The sequence below is a fragment of the Eulemur rufifrons genome, chromosome 1 (assembly GCF_041146395.1).
Source record: "Eulemur rufifrons isolate Redbay chromosome 1, OSU_ERuf_1, whole genome shotgun sequence".
Lineage (NCBI taxonomy): Eukaryota > Metazoa > Chordata > Mammalia > Primates > Lemuridae > Eulemur > Eulemur rufifrons.
Window position 1 is genome coordinate 28,041,699 of NC_090983.1, and position 17,187 is coordinate 28,058,885.

The 17,187-nt window shown below is 39.2% G+C and overlaps 1 protein-coding gene across 4 annotated transcripts in view; it reads right to left on the reverse strand.

Annotated features, from left to right (window-relative positions):
* The window catches only part of PARD3B (par-3 family cell polarity regulator beta), a 957,311-nt gene that overhangs the window by 278,804 nt on the left and 661,320 nt on the right, over positions 1-17,187 (reverse strand). For 3 of the 4 annotated variants that reach the window (XM_069468028.1, XM_069468042.1, XM_069468019.1), the window contains one exon: positions 623-829. The exons of the other annotated variant lie outside the window; for it this stretch is intronic. In XM_069468028.1, the coding sequence (XP_069324129.1) occupies positions 623-829 (207 nt within the window). The remainder of the gene's footprint in view (positions 1-622; positions 830-17,187) is intronic. 4 annotated transcript variants of the gene reach the window in all.

Genomic DNA, 17,187 nt, shown 5'->3' on the forward strand with positions numbered 1-17,187 from the left:
CTTCCGTGTAGTTCCTTGCACCCTTTGAAGATACAACTGCCTGAGTCTGGTTACTTCAAGCAAGGTTGGTGCTGGGAGGGGGACAACTGGTTTGCTTGGTGGTATGAAAGGCTTGCTACCTGGTGAGGTACAAATCTCTCCGAAAGCTGGCTTGTTAACCTTGATCAGCCCAGAAAGCCCACATGCTGGGAAACAAACAGGGCAAATTTACTTGGAGGAGAGGTTTTTGAGTACAAATATAACCCAACTGCTTCTACCCAATTAATGCAGTCAGAGTCCTGGACTGATGCTGCCTCTAATGACTCCAATGAGAATGTCAAGAAACGCACACTTAGTGCTCCTACCCTAAGGGTAAATGACAGTTGGTCCTTGTAGAAAAGTGAAGGAGAACGAACATTTCTTTAGCATTGCACTGTAAAATAAATTGCATATCGCGTTCTCCAATTCCATGTTCATTAAGCCAAAGGGCAAAACATATCAGGAAATGAATTACTTTTAATATCAAAACTATAATTGTGATCCCTAAATCATTTTTTCTCTGTAGTTAAGCACACATTCTTGCTTATGATTTGCAGATAATAATGAGATGAAGAAATCATTTAAGGAAACATTATCACCCTACCAGCTTCTAATTCTTCTGGTCCATCGTAAGATTTGTCTATGGCTGCTCTGAAGCTCTCGTTGCAGCCTCGGCCCCGAACCATGTGTGGTCGGGGCCTGTGGAAGGGAAGTTCGTTCTTCCTGACCTCGGCCACGGCGGTCTGCAGACTCTCCAAGGAGCTGGACTTTTTCAAACCCAGAGTTGGACCAAAATCTTTGCTTGGAGATTCTGGAAAAGAAAGGGTAAAAGGTCACTCTTCTCCTAACGGGGCCGTGTGACATAATGAAAATGCTTGTTGTTGTAAGAATATTTCTGTTTGGGCATCTTAAAAAAGGGGTGTTAAGTGGGTGGAAGTTGGAATAACTCAGGCTTGCTATCTTTTGTAAATCTCAAGCAAGTGGCTTGACTTCTCTGAGCCTCAGTTTTCTTTTCTAAAGTTGTGGTAAGATTTACAATGACAACATATATTACATATAGAAATTTATATGTACATATGTCTATATGCACATGCATGACTCTGAAAGGATGTAGCTCTCTATAGAGATTACATGTGTGTGAATGATTATGTATGAGAGTATATATACACACACGTACATGCATACACATACACATACACACAGCACCTAACATAATGAGTGCTTCTTTTCTAGTACCCATCCTAGGCACTCCCACACATTATAGCTTTTATTATTTCCATGGTTGTTTATACGATTATTAAGGAACATACTGTGCATGGAAATCAAAGAACATTGAAGTGATTGTGATTTTGTGATTAAACACTTTATCTTACCCTAGTGGCTATTAACATGTGGTAAATGCAATTTATTTAATCAATCAATAAATAAAGTGAAGCAAAAAAGAAAACAACTTTTCTGTGTCAATGCTGTTGTTCTGAATGTATTCTTATTCAGGTATTTAGAAAAAGGGCAACCTTTTCATATGACATAAAATTATAAAACCGAAAAAACAACCCATACATGGATTTTCATAATCTGCTTTCTGACATGCAGTGTCTTTCATTTGCACAGTTTGTCTAGCCCTGTGCCTGTCCCTCCCCCCAATTCCTTGACCCCGTTCCCACCTCCAGCCTTTCTCCCAATTACCAATAACAGGATTAGGTTGTATAAATATTAGCAGCACAAGGATTATTTTTAAAGATGGAAGAAATTCCATCAGGGCTCTTGTGTCCACAATCAAAGCTTCTCCACCAGGGCCAAGGCTCATGGCCCTCTGCAGTTACAAAGGAGATTATTGTCATGAAGGAGCTACACAGGCATTTCTGGAAATAAACTACTGCACAGTTTTTCAACAGATATAGATTGAGTATGAATTAAGGATTATGTACATAAAGTACCTACTTCACTGCCTGGCACATGGTAAGGCTCAGTAAATGGCATTACATTTTATTACCATCACCATTTTTGCTTCTACTACTACCACTGCTATGAACACTACCACTCATTGCTTAACACAGTATTAGGTAATACCAGGAATACAAAAGAAGTACAACAAAGGTCTAATATATATACATCCATATAAAGTTAAATAGTAATACACACCCTTCCAGATGTCCTGAACATGTTAAAAAATAGTCAAAATAATGGCTACAATGCTACTAGCTAACAATGCACGGAGTGCTCAGTCTGTGCCAACCACTATTCTCCATGCTTCACCTATATGAACTTACTACCTATATGAATTTACTATAATCCTTGCAGTTGTCCTACTGGCACTACTACCGTTAGCCTCATTTAACAGATGAAGAAATTCAGGTACAGAGCAACGAAATAACTTGTCTAACGTTAGACACATAATAAGCGCCCAAACTGCAAACTGACCCGAGAGAGCCTGACTGCGGCGTTTCGGCTCTATGCCATATACTTTACTGCCTGAAGATGTATTTGGTCTCCACCCTCTACTTGATTATGGTCAAGCTACTTGAACTGGCCTACATACCCCTCATCTCTAAAATAAGAAAATCTGTCTAGATTAGCACAGGAGCCTAGTCAAGAAGGCAAACTACAAAAACTGGATGTCGCATTCGAGTTTCATCATTAACATTACAGGAGGTAATTTTGCACTTTGAACAATATACATGATAACAATAAACACTGCTTTTTATAGGTGACAGTGCATATTCAGTAAATGCAACAGAGATAAGACTAAGCCAAAAAGATTATAAGAAATTTTGGGGACAAATTTCAGGTGTTACTTGCAAGTCATAAATACTGACGATATGTATGTTACTATTAAATACAGAGAAAGGCGTATTTCTTATATTCCCAGGAAGGAAGGTAGTTGAAGAAACAGAAATTGAATGAGATCATTTCTGACAAGAAAACAAAAGGCAACATAGAGGTTTAGGAGTATTGAAGCAACAGTAAAAGCTTTGAAGTTTACAGAAAATATTTTACACCATCAACCCCTAGGGATGTCTGACATGAAGTTTGGTGAAAACATGAAGATGAAAACTATCTGAGAAAGACTAGATCCTCTGTCAACAACAGTAACCATCTTTTATTTATTAATTGCCATCCAGGAGATTATATTAGAGCCCAAACTGTAAGCATTCATGTCAACCTTTAGCAATAAATTCCAAGGAACATGAAAGTGAATAAATCGTCCAAGAAATAAAGCATGCTATCTAAAAGGAGCTCATCTAAAGCTCAGCAAGAAGTCATATCTGAGAAGGAACAAATACATTGTTATTCATTCTAAGCAAACTGAGTATTAGAGATTCATGGATTTTGCAGGATTAATAGAGCTGGCAATTAATTCATTTTTTATAAACAGAAGGCACAAATCAGAAGTACCAATTGACGTTGGGGAGCATTACAGCCTAGCTCTATTCAATGTAATACATTGTAAAATTAAAAGCAAAAAGGGCAGATGAGTTCTAGGTTGTAAACGTGGACTCAAAGGTTTTTAGGCTTGGGAAAAAATGTTCTATTTATTCCTGGGGAATAAACAGGATGCATAACAGAAGAGAGACTGGTGTTAGAGAGGAGAACCCCAAATCAGGAAAGTCCTTACAAGGATTTAAAAGCGCAGTGAACTGACTGAACTGGGGGCTCTGTCAAGCACCTTCACCAGGGCTCCACAAGTTCTCGCTTCTGATAGAAGGTCCAGGTTATCAGCTGCAGACGGATTTTTATGTCAATTGATGGACATTGGTGTTAAATTCCAACAGAATAAAGCACCTTCTCATGTAAAGATTGCGTGGAGTACAATAAATTGTCACATTCAATCCCTCTTTCCTATTCCTACTCTCAACAGTTTCAGTTTAGGTTGACGTAGTGTAGGAAATTTTACAGCTTTTAGAATGGGAAGATTCACTGTCAATTTCTAGCCTCACCATTTACACAAATCATATTTTTTTCTAGGCTTCCATCGAAAGCAGAGGTCTCTTTGAAGAGAGTAATTTATCAAAATCAAAACCTCAGTCACTCAATCCCATTGAGGTCATCCCAAAATATGATAACTGTTCACATTTTCATCTGTAGCTGATGTGGTATTGGCTGTGGCTGACTTTAAACAATTGTCCGAGAGAGTGATCTCTGAATACCACGTGTTATCAGTCATGGGATGGACCTTGTCCAAATTTGAGCATTTACTTGTCCCATTTTGAGCATCTACAGAAACAATCTGAATATGACTGTTAAATGATTTCCAGACCAGCTTAAGTTAGTTGCAAATGCCAAGGAATAAATCTTTCCCCAAACTCTAGTAGCAAGGCTTTATTGTTTAACGTATGACTTCGTATCCTGTGACCATGTTCTCTAACATCTATTTGAACTTACCTTTCCCTCACAGACATGAACTTGACATAGACTAACTTCATGAAACAAATAATAATTATCAAGGGTGCTAAAAAAAAGGATCTTATAAGATTTTGATAAAAATTATTCTCAAGGTGGTCTAATAAAAATATTCTTCATATCATGTGCCAAATTTTCTCTTAAAATTACAGCCCCATAAAGAAATACCACTGAAATAATTTTTTTAAAAAAGATGTTATAGCACTTTTGAAGAGTCCATCTGTTCCCAAATGAAGGATTGGCTTGACTTGGTCCAGGAAGCCTTCCCCATATGGAGCAGAAGGAAATTCAGGGTCATGTCTTCTGGACCCATCAATCCTCAGATACATCCACTATTCTCTTTCATCCTGAAAAACAGTGTTATGAACAGAATGGATGCACACACACACCCCAGGACTAAAGATTTAAAAGAGTTGTGCCAGGAGAAATACCCCCCATTTCTCCCTTGGGCATGAGAAAGGTGGCAAGAGGCCACATAGGGCACTACTATCTAGGTGGAGAGGTGCTCCTTGGAAACAGATTCTGAAAATACTTAGAAACTGCTACCCCAGCCTTCTAGGTAGAATGCCCCATTTCAACATACCAGGGAACAGAACGTCCTTCCTAAAGAGACGATTGTTTGGATGTGGGCCTCAGTTTCTCGGACTCAGTCTTGGACTCCTGCCCCTCCCCTATAGGTGAGGACTGCTGTTGGTTCTCTACAGGCAACTGATTAGGATAATAAAGAAAAAGCTTTCTGGAGGGTAGTGGTAAACAGTGAACCATTAAAAGGAGGCTGTGTGTATTCAAACTTTCCCCACTCTGTCAATTACTTCTTGAGTTATTAAACTCTCTGTGCCTTGGTTTCCTTATCTGTAAAATGATGCTAAGACAAGCATAAAAGAGTACCTGGCACATAGTGCATGCCATAAAGCATTGGTGATAATTATTGTCACTGTCACTTTTGTGCCACCTCTAAACATTTGACTGAGTAAAGTCCCAAAGCAATTGATTTGGTTCAATCCATCATCGCATTCTTAAATATGACAATGATTTCCACAAAAAGCTGAAAAGGATTTCTAAAGAAATACTATCATTTTTATTCAAAAATTACACTGGTTTTATTTCAAACAACTCCTTACATTTCTTCTTTTGAAATAAGGGATATATATTCATCTGTTCATCACATATAGGGAGGCTATTCTTGGGAAGATTAATAGGAGAGTCTCCGTTGCCCTTCCCCTTAGGCTATAATCACTTAATTAGTCTGAGATTCAATTGGCAATGTTTGAACTTCACACTCTAGCATTAAAATCTCACAATAAAAGAATGCCTTAATCCAGAAGACCAGTAATTGGATCTTCCATTATTGATGAAATTGCTTCCAATATATCCCGTATTAAAAAATAAGGAATTATTTTGGGGAAGGTGTTCACTTCTAGAAATGTGGCAAGATTTTCTTTCTAATTATAGAAACTTCTAATTAACAAATACTTATGACAAATTAACAATAAATAATGTATTAATTTGTACATTTCAATAACATCAATGGCCCTCAAGGCACTTAGTGAAAATTAATTAAGTTAGAGTCCCTCCTTCTAAAAAAAATAAAGGGATTGTGCCCAGTAGTAAATTAGGCATCAAAATTATTGTAATGCTATGCAGGGGTCACAGCATGAAACCTGAGAAGGCTGGGAATTTGTCAAGATAGCTTGCTTTTAGTATCAGTTTGGTCTTTGCCTTATTACGAGCAGTGAACTTGGGCAAACACAATAGAAATGCCTTACCTGCTTCATGGGGAGTTGTGATGTGAAATTAATAGCTATAAAACTCTTTGAATGAAAAATTATTATAAATTCCAAGCAGGAAGTCACAATACCACTTTATTCTCCAACATATTTTACTTTGTCTTTTCATTTTAGATTATACTTACTGAAATTTTTGTATATTTGATTTTTTTAGTAGATTCCCTACAGGCAAAATGTCTTATGTGCTTTAATAGATATCATTGCAAATCCATTAGCCTTTAAAAAAAATTCTCCATAATATCCAAATGTATAATTTCCCAAATTATGTTATCTGTGCTAACTGTGTCCATAATGGGCCTAATTACCTTCTTGCCTATCTCAGTATTCCAAATATTGATCATCATTCCAAGCTTATCACAGTGTCCCGTTTCCTATTCATTACCAAGGGCATAATGCAATCTGGCTTTACATTATCTGCTGTCATTTGGGTCTCAGCTCTTTACTGGCAATTTCCAAGTTCTCCAAGAGCAGAATTTTTTTCTTTTAAGTCTCGTAAATCCCAGGGTCTTTTATCATTTCCTGAAATTCATGTCAAAATGTTCAATAATGAACTTCTCATTAAGATTCATACATTTGCATAATCTCCCCTACCCCTGCCTTTGAACACTTTTTATTTCAAAGGGAAAATATCCAGAGAAAATATGGGAAGATTATGTGAACAAACAAATTTCTTGATTATGAGTATGGACGTGGCCCTCCAAATGTCTTCAAATGTTTGTCAAGTACTGTTTTACATGTTTATTTTCCTTAGTAAAAATTCTTTCTTCTATAAACTAAAAGTCCAAATCTAATGCCATGTTGGGGTTTCTTTCCTGGATTCAAATTATGTCCACAAAATATAATGAATAGTGAATTCATTACACCAAAAATATTCTCATGACACTTTTCTTTTTCTTTTCTTCTCTATCTTGCAGGTAAGAAAAGAGAATCTATGGTTTAACTTGGTGGATAAACTATTTCTAAAAGATGTATAACCATATCTGTCAGTAGAGTCTGTTAAGGAAACTGAAGATCTCAGACAACCCCATTCCCAATAGACCAGTTTATTTTAATCTTTTTTTTTTTTTTTTTTTTTTTTTTTTGAGACAGAGTCTCACTCTGTTGCCCGGGCTAGAGTGAGTGCCGTGGCTTCAGCCTAGCTCACAGCAACCTCAAACTCCTGGGCTCAAGCGATCCTCCTGCCTCAGCCTCCCGAGTAGCTGGGACTACAGGCATGCGCCACCATGCCCGGCTAATTTTTTGTATATATATATTTTAGTTGTCCATATAATTTCTTTCTATTTTTAGTAGAGACGGGGTCTCACTCTTGCTCAGGCTGGTCTCGAACTCCTGACCTCGAGTGATCCACCCGCCTCGGCCTCCCAGAGTGCTAGGATTACAGGCGTGAGCCACCGCGCCCGGCCTATTTTAATCTTTTGTTTTCATCCTTCTGCCTTAGAAAAATTCTCCTGAATTATTAAAAAACAAACAAAAATAAATCTGCATTCAAGATAAAGTAGATCGAAAAATTAAGTAAATAGCATTGGTCTCTGGAAGGGAAATGTGGCTAAAGAAAAACACTACCTTTATTATTTAAATAAGTAAAAAAAAAAAGACTAATTTGAAGGTCAAAAAACTGACTAAAGTGACAAACTTTCCCACCTGTGAAATAGGATCAATAGATGCCACCTAGGTTTTCTTATCCTCGTTGATTTTTGTATCCTCAGAAGGAGTACACTAAATAAATATTTGCTGTAGGAATAAAGGAACAGGAAGGTAAAGGATAGTTGGACATCCACACTTGGATGTCTCTTTTCCTCAGTGCTGTGAGGCTGAACAAAGTTCTTCCTGGAGAAACACACCCCACAATGGCTGCACTTCCTCAAAGCTCCCATACAGCTTCCTGTTCTTTGTTAATACAGCCCTTAGGTTCTTTTGCACCACTTTCAAGGATTGAATAATTTCTACCCTACCTATAATTATTCATTAATCTCTATATTTTGCCTTTCTTTCTATATTAATTGTTCCTTTCGCCTCACTTCTTTCTGTAATATTAATCTTTTCTGCCATGTCCACCTCAGGTGCACTTTAGTCTTATTTTTACCTGCTGCCAAGAATACCTTTATGTATCATCCAGTTCCTCCTTTTATATCTGGGTAACAGGCTTTTCATTCTGAACACAGACCGTTGCAATGATTTCCCCCTTATTCCTTTTACCATTTCCTCTTTGTATGTCTTGCTATAACAAAACCTCTTTCTCCTACTTTTGATTGTTGAATGGCTTATATCTTCATGTGGGTTGTACAATACAGTATTCTCAAAATAAAGTATTAAGAATTGTGATAACTTTCTTCAAAAACCATTAGCATAACCAAAAGGTCAAAGTGTGATTGATTTCTTGGAGGTTTCCCACATGAAAATATGTTTACATGTTGTATAGACTGGGCTCTTGTATTTTTTAAGGTCAGACAAAATTTTTATATTTTTTGTGTATTTCTCTCTCTTTTATACCTGATTGTATTTGAAAAAAAGAGCCTTAAATTCTCAATTACTGAGTTATTTACAGAACTGCTAGAAAGTGAGGTTTTTCAGTTTTATGTTAATATGAGTAACAATTTTTTTATAGATATACTTTAAGCAAGGTGTCAATCTAATGCCAAAATGTCAAGCCAAAATCAAGTCAGCTATCAATGAGTGTTTACTGAGTATTTTTTGTGGCTCAGAACTGTGCTTGGTCCTAAGAGGAATGGAAGATACGTGTAACAGCTAACTGACATTTCCTGTGGCTTTATAGTTTACCAAATTCATTCCTGTGCAAAGTGAGATGACATCACACACAACTAATCTAACCCAAATTCACATTCATGTTCATCATGAGAGAATGCTCAAAAGAAGGCAAGAAGAAGGGCAGGATAGAAATAACTGAATGAGAGCACTTTCATTCACCATCCCTCTCAGTGAGTGTGCCCTAGACAGAGTGTGTGTCTAGGACAGAGAAGCTTGGAGAAATGAATTATTCTCGGTGGGTCTTTGCTTGCCTCTCACACTGTGAACATCTCACCACACTGAGTATGATTCTTGTGTTTCAAGATTCATATTTTTCACATGTGCCTGAGTTTGGGCTTCTATAACAAAAATAGCATGGACTAGATGCCTTATAAACAACAGAAATTTCTCACAATTCTGGAGGCTGAGAAATTCAAGATCAAGGCACCAACAGATTTGGCCTCTGGTGAGGGCCTGCTTCACAGTCCACAGATGACCATCTTCTCATGGTGTCCTCACATAGTGGAAGGTGTGAGGGAATTCTCTTTCATAAGAGCATTAATCCCACCCATGAGGGCTACATACTAGCAGAGATGGCAATGTGTGGATGCCACCAAAGCTGGTACCTCTGCCCTCTGGAAGGGTGGCTGTTATGGCCCACGCTGCACTGGGTCCCTCTGGAGCTGTACTTGGGGCGGCCTAGGAATTTGGCACTGGAACATAGGGAGCAGAACCTGTGGTGTTTGGCTGTGCTGGGCCATCTGCTGAGGTCCTGCAGGAACTGGCAGCCCTTCCTCTGAAACCTCTGTCTCCAGGGCCCTTGCACTCTGGGCCTGTGGTGGGAAGGGTAGCCCTGGTGACCTCTGAATTGTCTTCAGGGTCATTCTTCCCTTGTCTTGGAGAATAGTTCCTGGCTTCTGCCGAGATGGCTGATCCATATTAATCTCCTTATCAAACAGCTGCTTGACTATACCCTTAGTGTTCTCTCCCAAACGGGCTTTCTCATTCTTTTCAGTATGGATAGGCTGAGAATTACCTAAATCATTAAGTTCTGCTTCCTTTTTGATTGACAATTCCATATTTAAGTAATTTCTCTCTTTTTGCATTTTAATATATACTGTTAGCAGCCAGGAAAAGCCAGGCTGTGCCTTTGACACTTTGCTTAGAAATAGCTTCAGCTAAATATCCAATTTAATCACTTGCAAGTTCTACCTTCCTTAAAACACTAGAACATGAACACCATGCAGGCAAGTTCTTTGCCACATCATATCTAGGATGGCCTTTCCTCCAGTTTCCAACATGTTCCTTATCTCCATCTGAGACCTCATCAGAATGTCCTTTACCATCCATATTTCTACCAACATTCTATTCAGGATTACTTGGGTATTCTCTAAGAAGATTGAGGCTTTCTCCACAGCACTCCTCTTTTGAGGAGCCCTCACCAGAATCACCTTTAAAAGTCTATTCATGGTAATGTAGGCTTTTTCTAGCATGCTCTTCAAAACTCTGTTAGCTTCTACCCATTACCTAATGCCAAAGTTGCCTCCACATTTTTAGGTATTTGTTACAGTAGCACCCTACTTCTTTGTTCCAATTCCTGTCTTAGTTCATTTGGGCTGCTATAACAAAATTCCATAAACTGGCTTATAAAAAACAGAAATTTATCTCTCACAGTTCTAGAGGCTGGGAAATCCAAGATCAAGGCACAGGCAGATTCAGTGTCTGTTGAGGGTTTATTTCCTAGTTCACTGATGGCCACCATCTTGTCACACCCTCACATGGTGGAAGGGGTGAGGGCACTCACTCGAGTCTCCCTGGGATAAGGGTACTAGTCCCATTCATGAGGACTCCACCAATATGACCTGATCACTTTCCAAAGGCCCCACCTCCATTGGTTAGGATTTCAATATATGAATTTCGGGGGGACACAAATATTTAGTCTACGGGAATGCGTCAATCCTTAAATACAAGCCATATACTTCATCTGGTGTTTGACTGAAGAAATGGCTATCTGTTGAAACAATAATTTTGTATTCTCTACTATATGGTGAATTTAGAGAATTTCCAATGGTATTTTGTGATTTCCCTTTACATTCCTGAGAGGAAATGCCTCAGTACTATATCTCATGTAAATTTCAGATCAAAAACTCAACTCTCTTCCAATTCCTCTTTTTAGTTCCCCGAGTGTGCAGACAAGGAAATGCCATCCTACTGACTTGGCAAAGCTACTCAGATGCCACATGAGGCTTTCCTGGAGAAAGCTTGAGCTAAAGTTCCTTCCATTTTCTTTTCTGCCTCAGAAATAAAAGATTAAACACCTACTTTACTCAAAAAATGTTCTAATCCATGTGTAAAGATGAACACACATGAAGTAATAACACCAAAGAATGTACAGCAGACCCTTAAAGTTCAAGAAGGATCCATCTGAAGGCAAAAGTGATCTCTGAACTTTAGAAAGTAAAAAATGTTTGTACAAATTCCTGGATTTCTCTGAGGTCATATTTCTAATGGTGGCCATGTTATCTCTTCACTCCACCAATTAATTGCCTCTTCAGCATCCACTAATAATTTAATATTTAAAGCAACTGCTATTACAAGAATGGTCCTAGCTTTAGACATCTTGGGCTCTTAGTCCATTTTCTGTTGCTATAGCTGACTATCTGAGATTGGGTAATTTATAAAGAAAAGAAATTTATTTCTTACAGTTCTAGAGGCTGGGAAGTCTAAGATCTAGGGGTCTAGTGAGGGCCTTCTTGTTCGTGGGGACTCTGCACAGTCCTGAGGCAGCGGAGCACATGACATGGTGAAGGGGCTCATAAGTGACAGCCAAACTGGCTTTTATAACAGACACATTCTCATGATAACTACTCCATAAATAGCCCATCAATCCATTAATCCATAAATCTATTCATGAGGGGTCAACCCTCATGACTCAATCATCTCTCAAATGTCCTACCTCTCAACACTGCTACACTGGGGACTAAGTTTCCCATACCATATTACCATTAGTTGTTTTTACTCAGGTCCTGGGAAACACATCCAGACCATAGCAGGTGCATGTCCCAGCTCCACCCATGTACTAGCTGTGGTACCCTGAGTGAGGGTCTGGATCTTACCTCTCTGTGCCTCAATTTCCTCATCTGTATAACAGAGATGAGAACATGTCCCTCATAGGATAGCTGGAAGATTATATGATGCACAGCTTTGAATACAATACGTGGCACACAGTAAATATTTAGTAAATGTCACCTCTTACCATTATGGTCTTTTTGATTAACAAAATTTACACTCCTTAGGAGGATTCTCTACAACCACCAGCATGCCAAGAGAATTTCTATTTCCACAGCCATACCTTGTGAGCCAGGGTCATCACTAGCTTTAAATTTTTACACTTCATTCAAAACTTCTACTTTTTTTGGTCTTAGATTCCTCTTTGCTTTTCAAATTATCTTCTATCCCCTTTGCTTCTATCAATAGCCCCCCAAAAGCTTGTTTCTTTCTTGCCAAGACATTTTTCATAAGGAAACAAAATGCCAAAAATCATTTGATGAGAATAACCATGTCTGGGACAGCAATCAAGATCTGGTTCATTTCTTTTACCAGTCAAGTGACTCTTCTCCCCTAGACCTACCCATGACACCAACAACAAAATTCCAACTCAAACAAGGTCATGGACTTTTGGGATCCTTGGGCAGTAGGTATCTCTGCAAATAATCCATGAAGAATGCTGACAGACACCATACTTAAGGGCCAGAGTAGTTTAGGTGTATGGAAGTCCAGAGAAAAGAAAGCACAGTGAGATTCTGAGTCACTGAATGAGACTTCATGAATGATGTGGGACTTACCCTTGAAGATGGATTGAACATAGATAAGAAAAATAAGGGGTGGGCACACAAAGGGGGAAAAGCATGAGGAAAAGTCCAGACATGTCTACTGGGTGGTGGGGACGCAGGGAGGATGGAATGACTAGCAAAGGAAAGCAACTGTGCTGGGGATTGGTGGAAAATAAACATGGATGAGAGGATAAAGTAAGATATGAAGGGCCTTGAAATCTGGCTAAGAAGGCAAGACATAATCCAGGGGACAACAGGAAGCCATTAAGTTTTTCACCACAGGAATAGCTTGATAATATTGGTATTTTGAACAGACAATATGGAAGAAGCATACAGGATAAATTAAAGAGAAGGGAGACCAGTATATTTTATAGCAATGGAACTCACTGCTAATAAAATACCTTGCTCTTTACTGTTTTCCTTTTTAAAATGTCAACTTCAGGCTTTGGTGAAGTAATTTTTTCTAATTTCTCCAAAAAACACTTTTAGTGTGGTTAATCGTCTGTCCTCTCAATGAACAGAACTACTTTCCCCTGGTCTTTCTTTGACGAGGAGGAAAAGGGTACGGAAGCATGTCCTAGTCCACTTGGGAGCCAAGAGGTGCTCATGGTTGAGCATCTCTGAGTGGACAGGACAGGAGGCGCTGCCTGTCACCCCCAGACTTCCTCCTGGCATGGCTTAGTTGTAACTGTCATGGCCAGACTCTTTGCTATGTCCTCTTAAGCACACTTTATTTTGTAATATATAATGATTAATGGGCAGTAAAACTAATAACACGGGGACACACAAAATAAATGATGTGGCAAATATGAAAAGGAAGTACCACTTAATGTTGTTGTGAAATCTGACAACACGCTGGAGTTTCCCTATAACTCAGCCTGAGGAGTCCTTGCCAGCGGGAAACAAGGTTACAAGAAGGTGATATTTCCATTAATAACCTCCCCTCCGGGAAGTCTATGATCCTTCTTTCTTGTGTTGAAATTCTCGCTGGATTGTACTAAAACTTCAGGATATGTGAAAATACTGCTTTACTCTACCTCAGAGAAGCTCGTGGAGAAACAGGAAGAGTGTCAAAACTTTCCAGTTATCCTAAAGTGTCACTTTTATTGCCCCTGCTGTTGGTATCTATTCTTTTTTTTCCTACCCAGTATCCACTATTACATTTGGAATGAGCATCTTGATTTTCCTTGGTACTACGCCTGTCCAACTCTAATTCAGTGTGCCTGTGACCCAGGCACAACCAGTTAGTGTATTTCTTCCCCCTGGTTAGTGATGATAGGCTATTGCTTCAAACAGGACTAACTAGAACTAACCCTGGTAGAGTGACCAGTCATCTTCTTTGCTACCTGAGAGGACAGGCCTGCAGCTGAGGGCAGCCATCTTCCTCCTCATCAGAATGAAGTCCCCGAGAGGAACCAGAACTGAGGGAGAGAGCACTGTTGACCCTGAGACCCTGGATCCAGCTACATCTCTGTGTAGATTCTTAGTTGTATGAGTCAACAAATTATCTTCATTGCAAAAGCTACTTTGAAATTGGTTTCCTTCTACTGTAACCTCGTGCCTTGCCTTAATACCCTTTTCTCTGATCTCTCACCCATGTAACAAAATCCGTATTACTACCAGTGGCTGCTTCTCAGATGGGACAGGCACTTAGGGAGCAGGGAAGATTATTGGTGAAGGGATCCTGAGCACCGGGCTGACCACACCAGTGAGAAGTGTACCTGACACCAGCTTATAGGCAGTCGTGTTCTTGTGTTACTGAGTGGGTTTTTAGAGTGACAAATTCCCCCGTATTGAGAAGAGTTTTATTAAATTGATCTGCTCAGCTTGACCCATGACTCCTTTGTGAAGAGAGGACCGTTCTCTAGATCATTAGTAATAACTATAGACATACTACCAATTGTTAGACAATTTAGCAAAATGGAATGGCTTTCAAAAGAGAAGTAAAATCAATTCTTGCTATGGTTGACCAGGGGTTCAAACAACCTATCTACAATTACACTAATTAAATCTGTTGTTCTGGATTTTAGAGATAGGAGAGTGAACCTGACATCACTTTTAGGGCCTGTTGCACCCATATAATCTCCTGGCTATTCAGCAGAGACCTCGCATTTGGGGGGAGCGAGACCTGCCTCACAGGAAGGAGGTGTCTGCTTCTGTAGAAGGGTTTGTGTTGTACTGCTGTGTTTGTCTCAAACTTCTCCTTCACAGGAATTTCTGAACAAATCATAAATTAGACACTTTTCTATAAATTTACTTTAAGGAAATGACGGGCTAAAAGCAGTCTAGGGTATGTTGCAACAAAGATCTGATGTAGGAGGCATCTTTTGTGTGGACTTGGAATTGAAACATGTGGCCTCCAGGCAAGTCATTTAACCTCTGTAGGCTTTGGTTTCTACATCAGTAAAAGTGGAATGAAAAACATAATATCAATGGTAATGATGATGATAAAATTAGCAGCAGCTACCTGTACCAGGCATGTTCTGAATACTTTTATATACATTAACTTAATTATATGAAGTATATGCTAATGTCATCCCCATTTCATAGGTGAAGAAATTGAGGCACAGACAAGGTCACTCACCTAAGTTAATAGTAACCCCAATCTCACAAAATTCTGCTATGATCAGATGAAATTATACGTGTACAAAACATCTGTAAAGCTAAAATGGACTCTATATACATGTCATATGTTGCTATGTATTAATAAGAAAAAAGGAGGTGTTTTCCTCCACATCTGTCACAGACGCTGGACTCAGTTCATCAAAGATGACGTCGGGTACCTCTCTGTGAACACCTGCTCTCAAGAAACAAGAGAGTCTACATGAGAGTCATCTATATGAGAGTCAAAACATAGAACTCAAAAGCATCCCCAAACAAGGTGGGATGTGGCAAGATACCAAGGGAAAGGAGAGAGGGGAAGAAAAGATGACTCTGGGCTGAAATGGAGCCCCGAAAATCGGGCAGCGTCACACAGAGATGGCCCTGCAGACAGTGGGTGAGCAGGGAGAGCGGCAGCCTGCTGGGGGCGGCGAGCCCACAAGTGCGCCCGCTGGGGACTGCTCCTGCTGGCTGCAGACCTCAGGGTGAGGATGGACAGAGAACAGGGAGAGACCAAGTGGGACTCTAGAGGCCAGAGGAGCAGGCTCCTGATGAACCCCACTGGCAACAGGAGGCCTCTGAAGTCTGTGACCCTGGGTCCAAACACAGTCACTCAAAAAATACACTTGTTCATTGTACAGACATAAGCAAGGCGGGGCTTTCTAACCGTACCATGTACTAGGTACGATTCAATTGCCTAAGTGTGCATTGCCTCCATACTACAAATTGGGATGGATATTTTATTTTGATTCAACAACAATAACAATGATAGCTAATCTTCATTTAGAACTTACTATGTGACAGGCTCCGTGCCAAATGCTTTGCAAGCTCTAGACAGCCCACAAAGGGGGCAGTATCATTATCTGCCTTTTATAGATGTCAGCCTCCCAAAACAGAAGCCCCAGTTTTGCCCCAAGCATTGTAGAGCCCTATTTTCCTTTCAATAATTAGTTATAATACAAATATAACAACATAAGGCTTTTCTAAAAAGCACTGATATCAAAAAAAGAAAGGAACACTTGGTTCACTGCTAATACTCCCACAAAGAAGAACTGTTTTTGTTCTTATTTTAAAATCAACTTTTGAGCAATGTGCCATATTTTTATATTCCCTGCCTTGTTCTGGGTAAGAATTTAGGAAGGAGCTTGTGATGCATCATTAAATAGTTTTTCCCATCATCTGATGACTGAGTTATTGGCACTAGATATAGCCATGGGGGGGAAAATAAATGTTTATGATGATTTAAAAGACCAATTATAAGCCTCTGTCTTATTCCTTACTCAGCATCCTGCATGGCATGTAAAAATGGCAATGAAAAAAAAAATACTACATTTGAAATTTTAGCTGAGCAGAATGTCAGTTTTCAGTTACACTAAAAGAATAAAAAACATTAGGATACCATTAACAGTTTCAGAGTAATGGAGGCATAGCAGGATTGTTTTCTATTATTATTATTACTGCCTTTAATGGGTCAGAGCCTTCCAAGGGAGTAAAGCTGGGGACAACCCAGACACTTTCAATAGAGCATTAACTCTTTCGGGTCAAAAGGGGCCCATTTAGTGGACTGCGGCAGTCATTTAATAAATGATACCCTCGTGGCCTCAAAGAATTTATCTCTTGTCTAAAGAGTCTTGCTTACACATTTCTATTTTCTGTTTTCTATTCCAACAAATATTCCAGTAAGAGAAAAGGTTAATTTGCAGATAATTATTTAGGGAGGGAGGGAATATTTTTTAAAGCAGAGAAACAAAAACAACCCGTCACAATGCATCAGTCACTGTGTGCAAATCTAGGAAGGGATA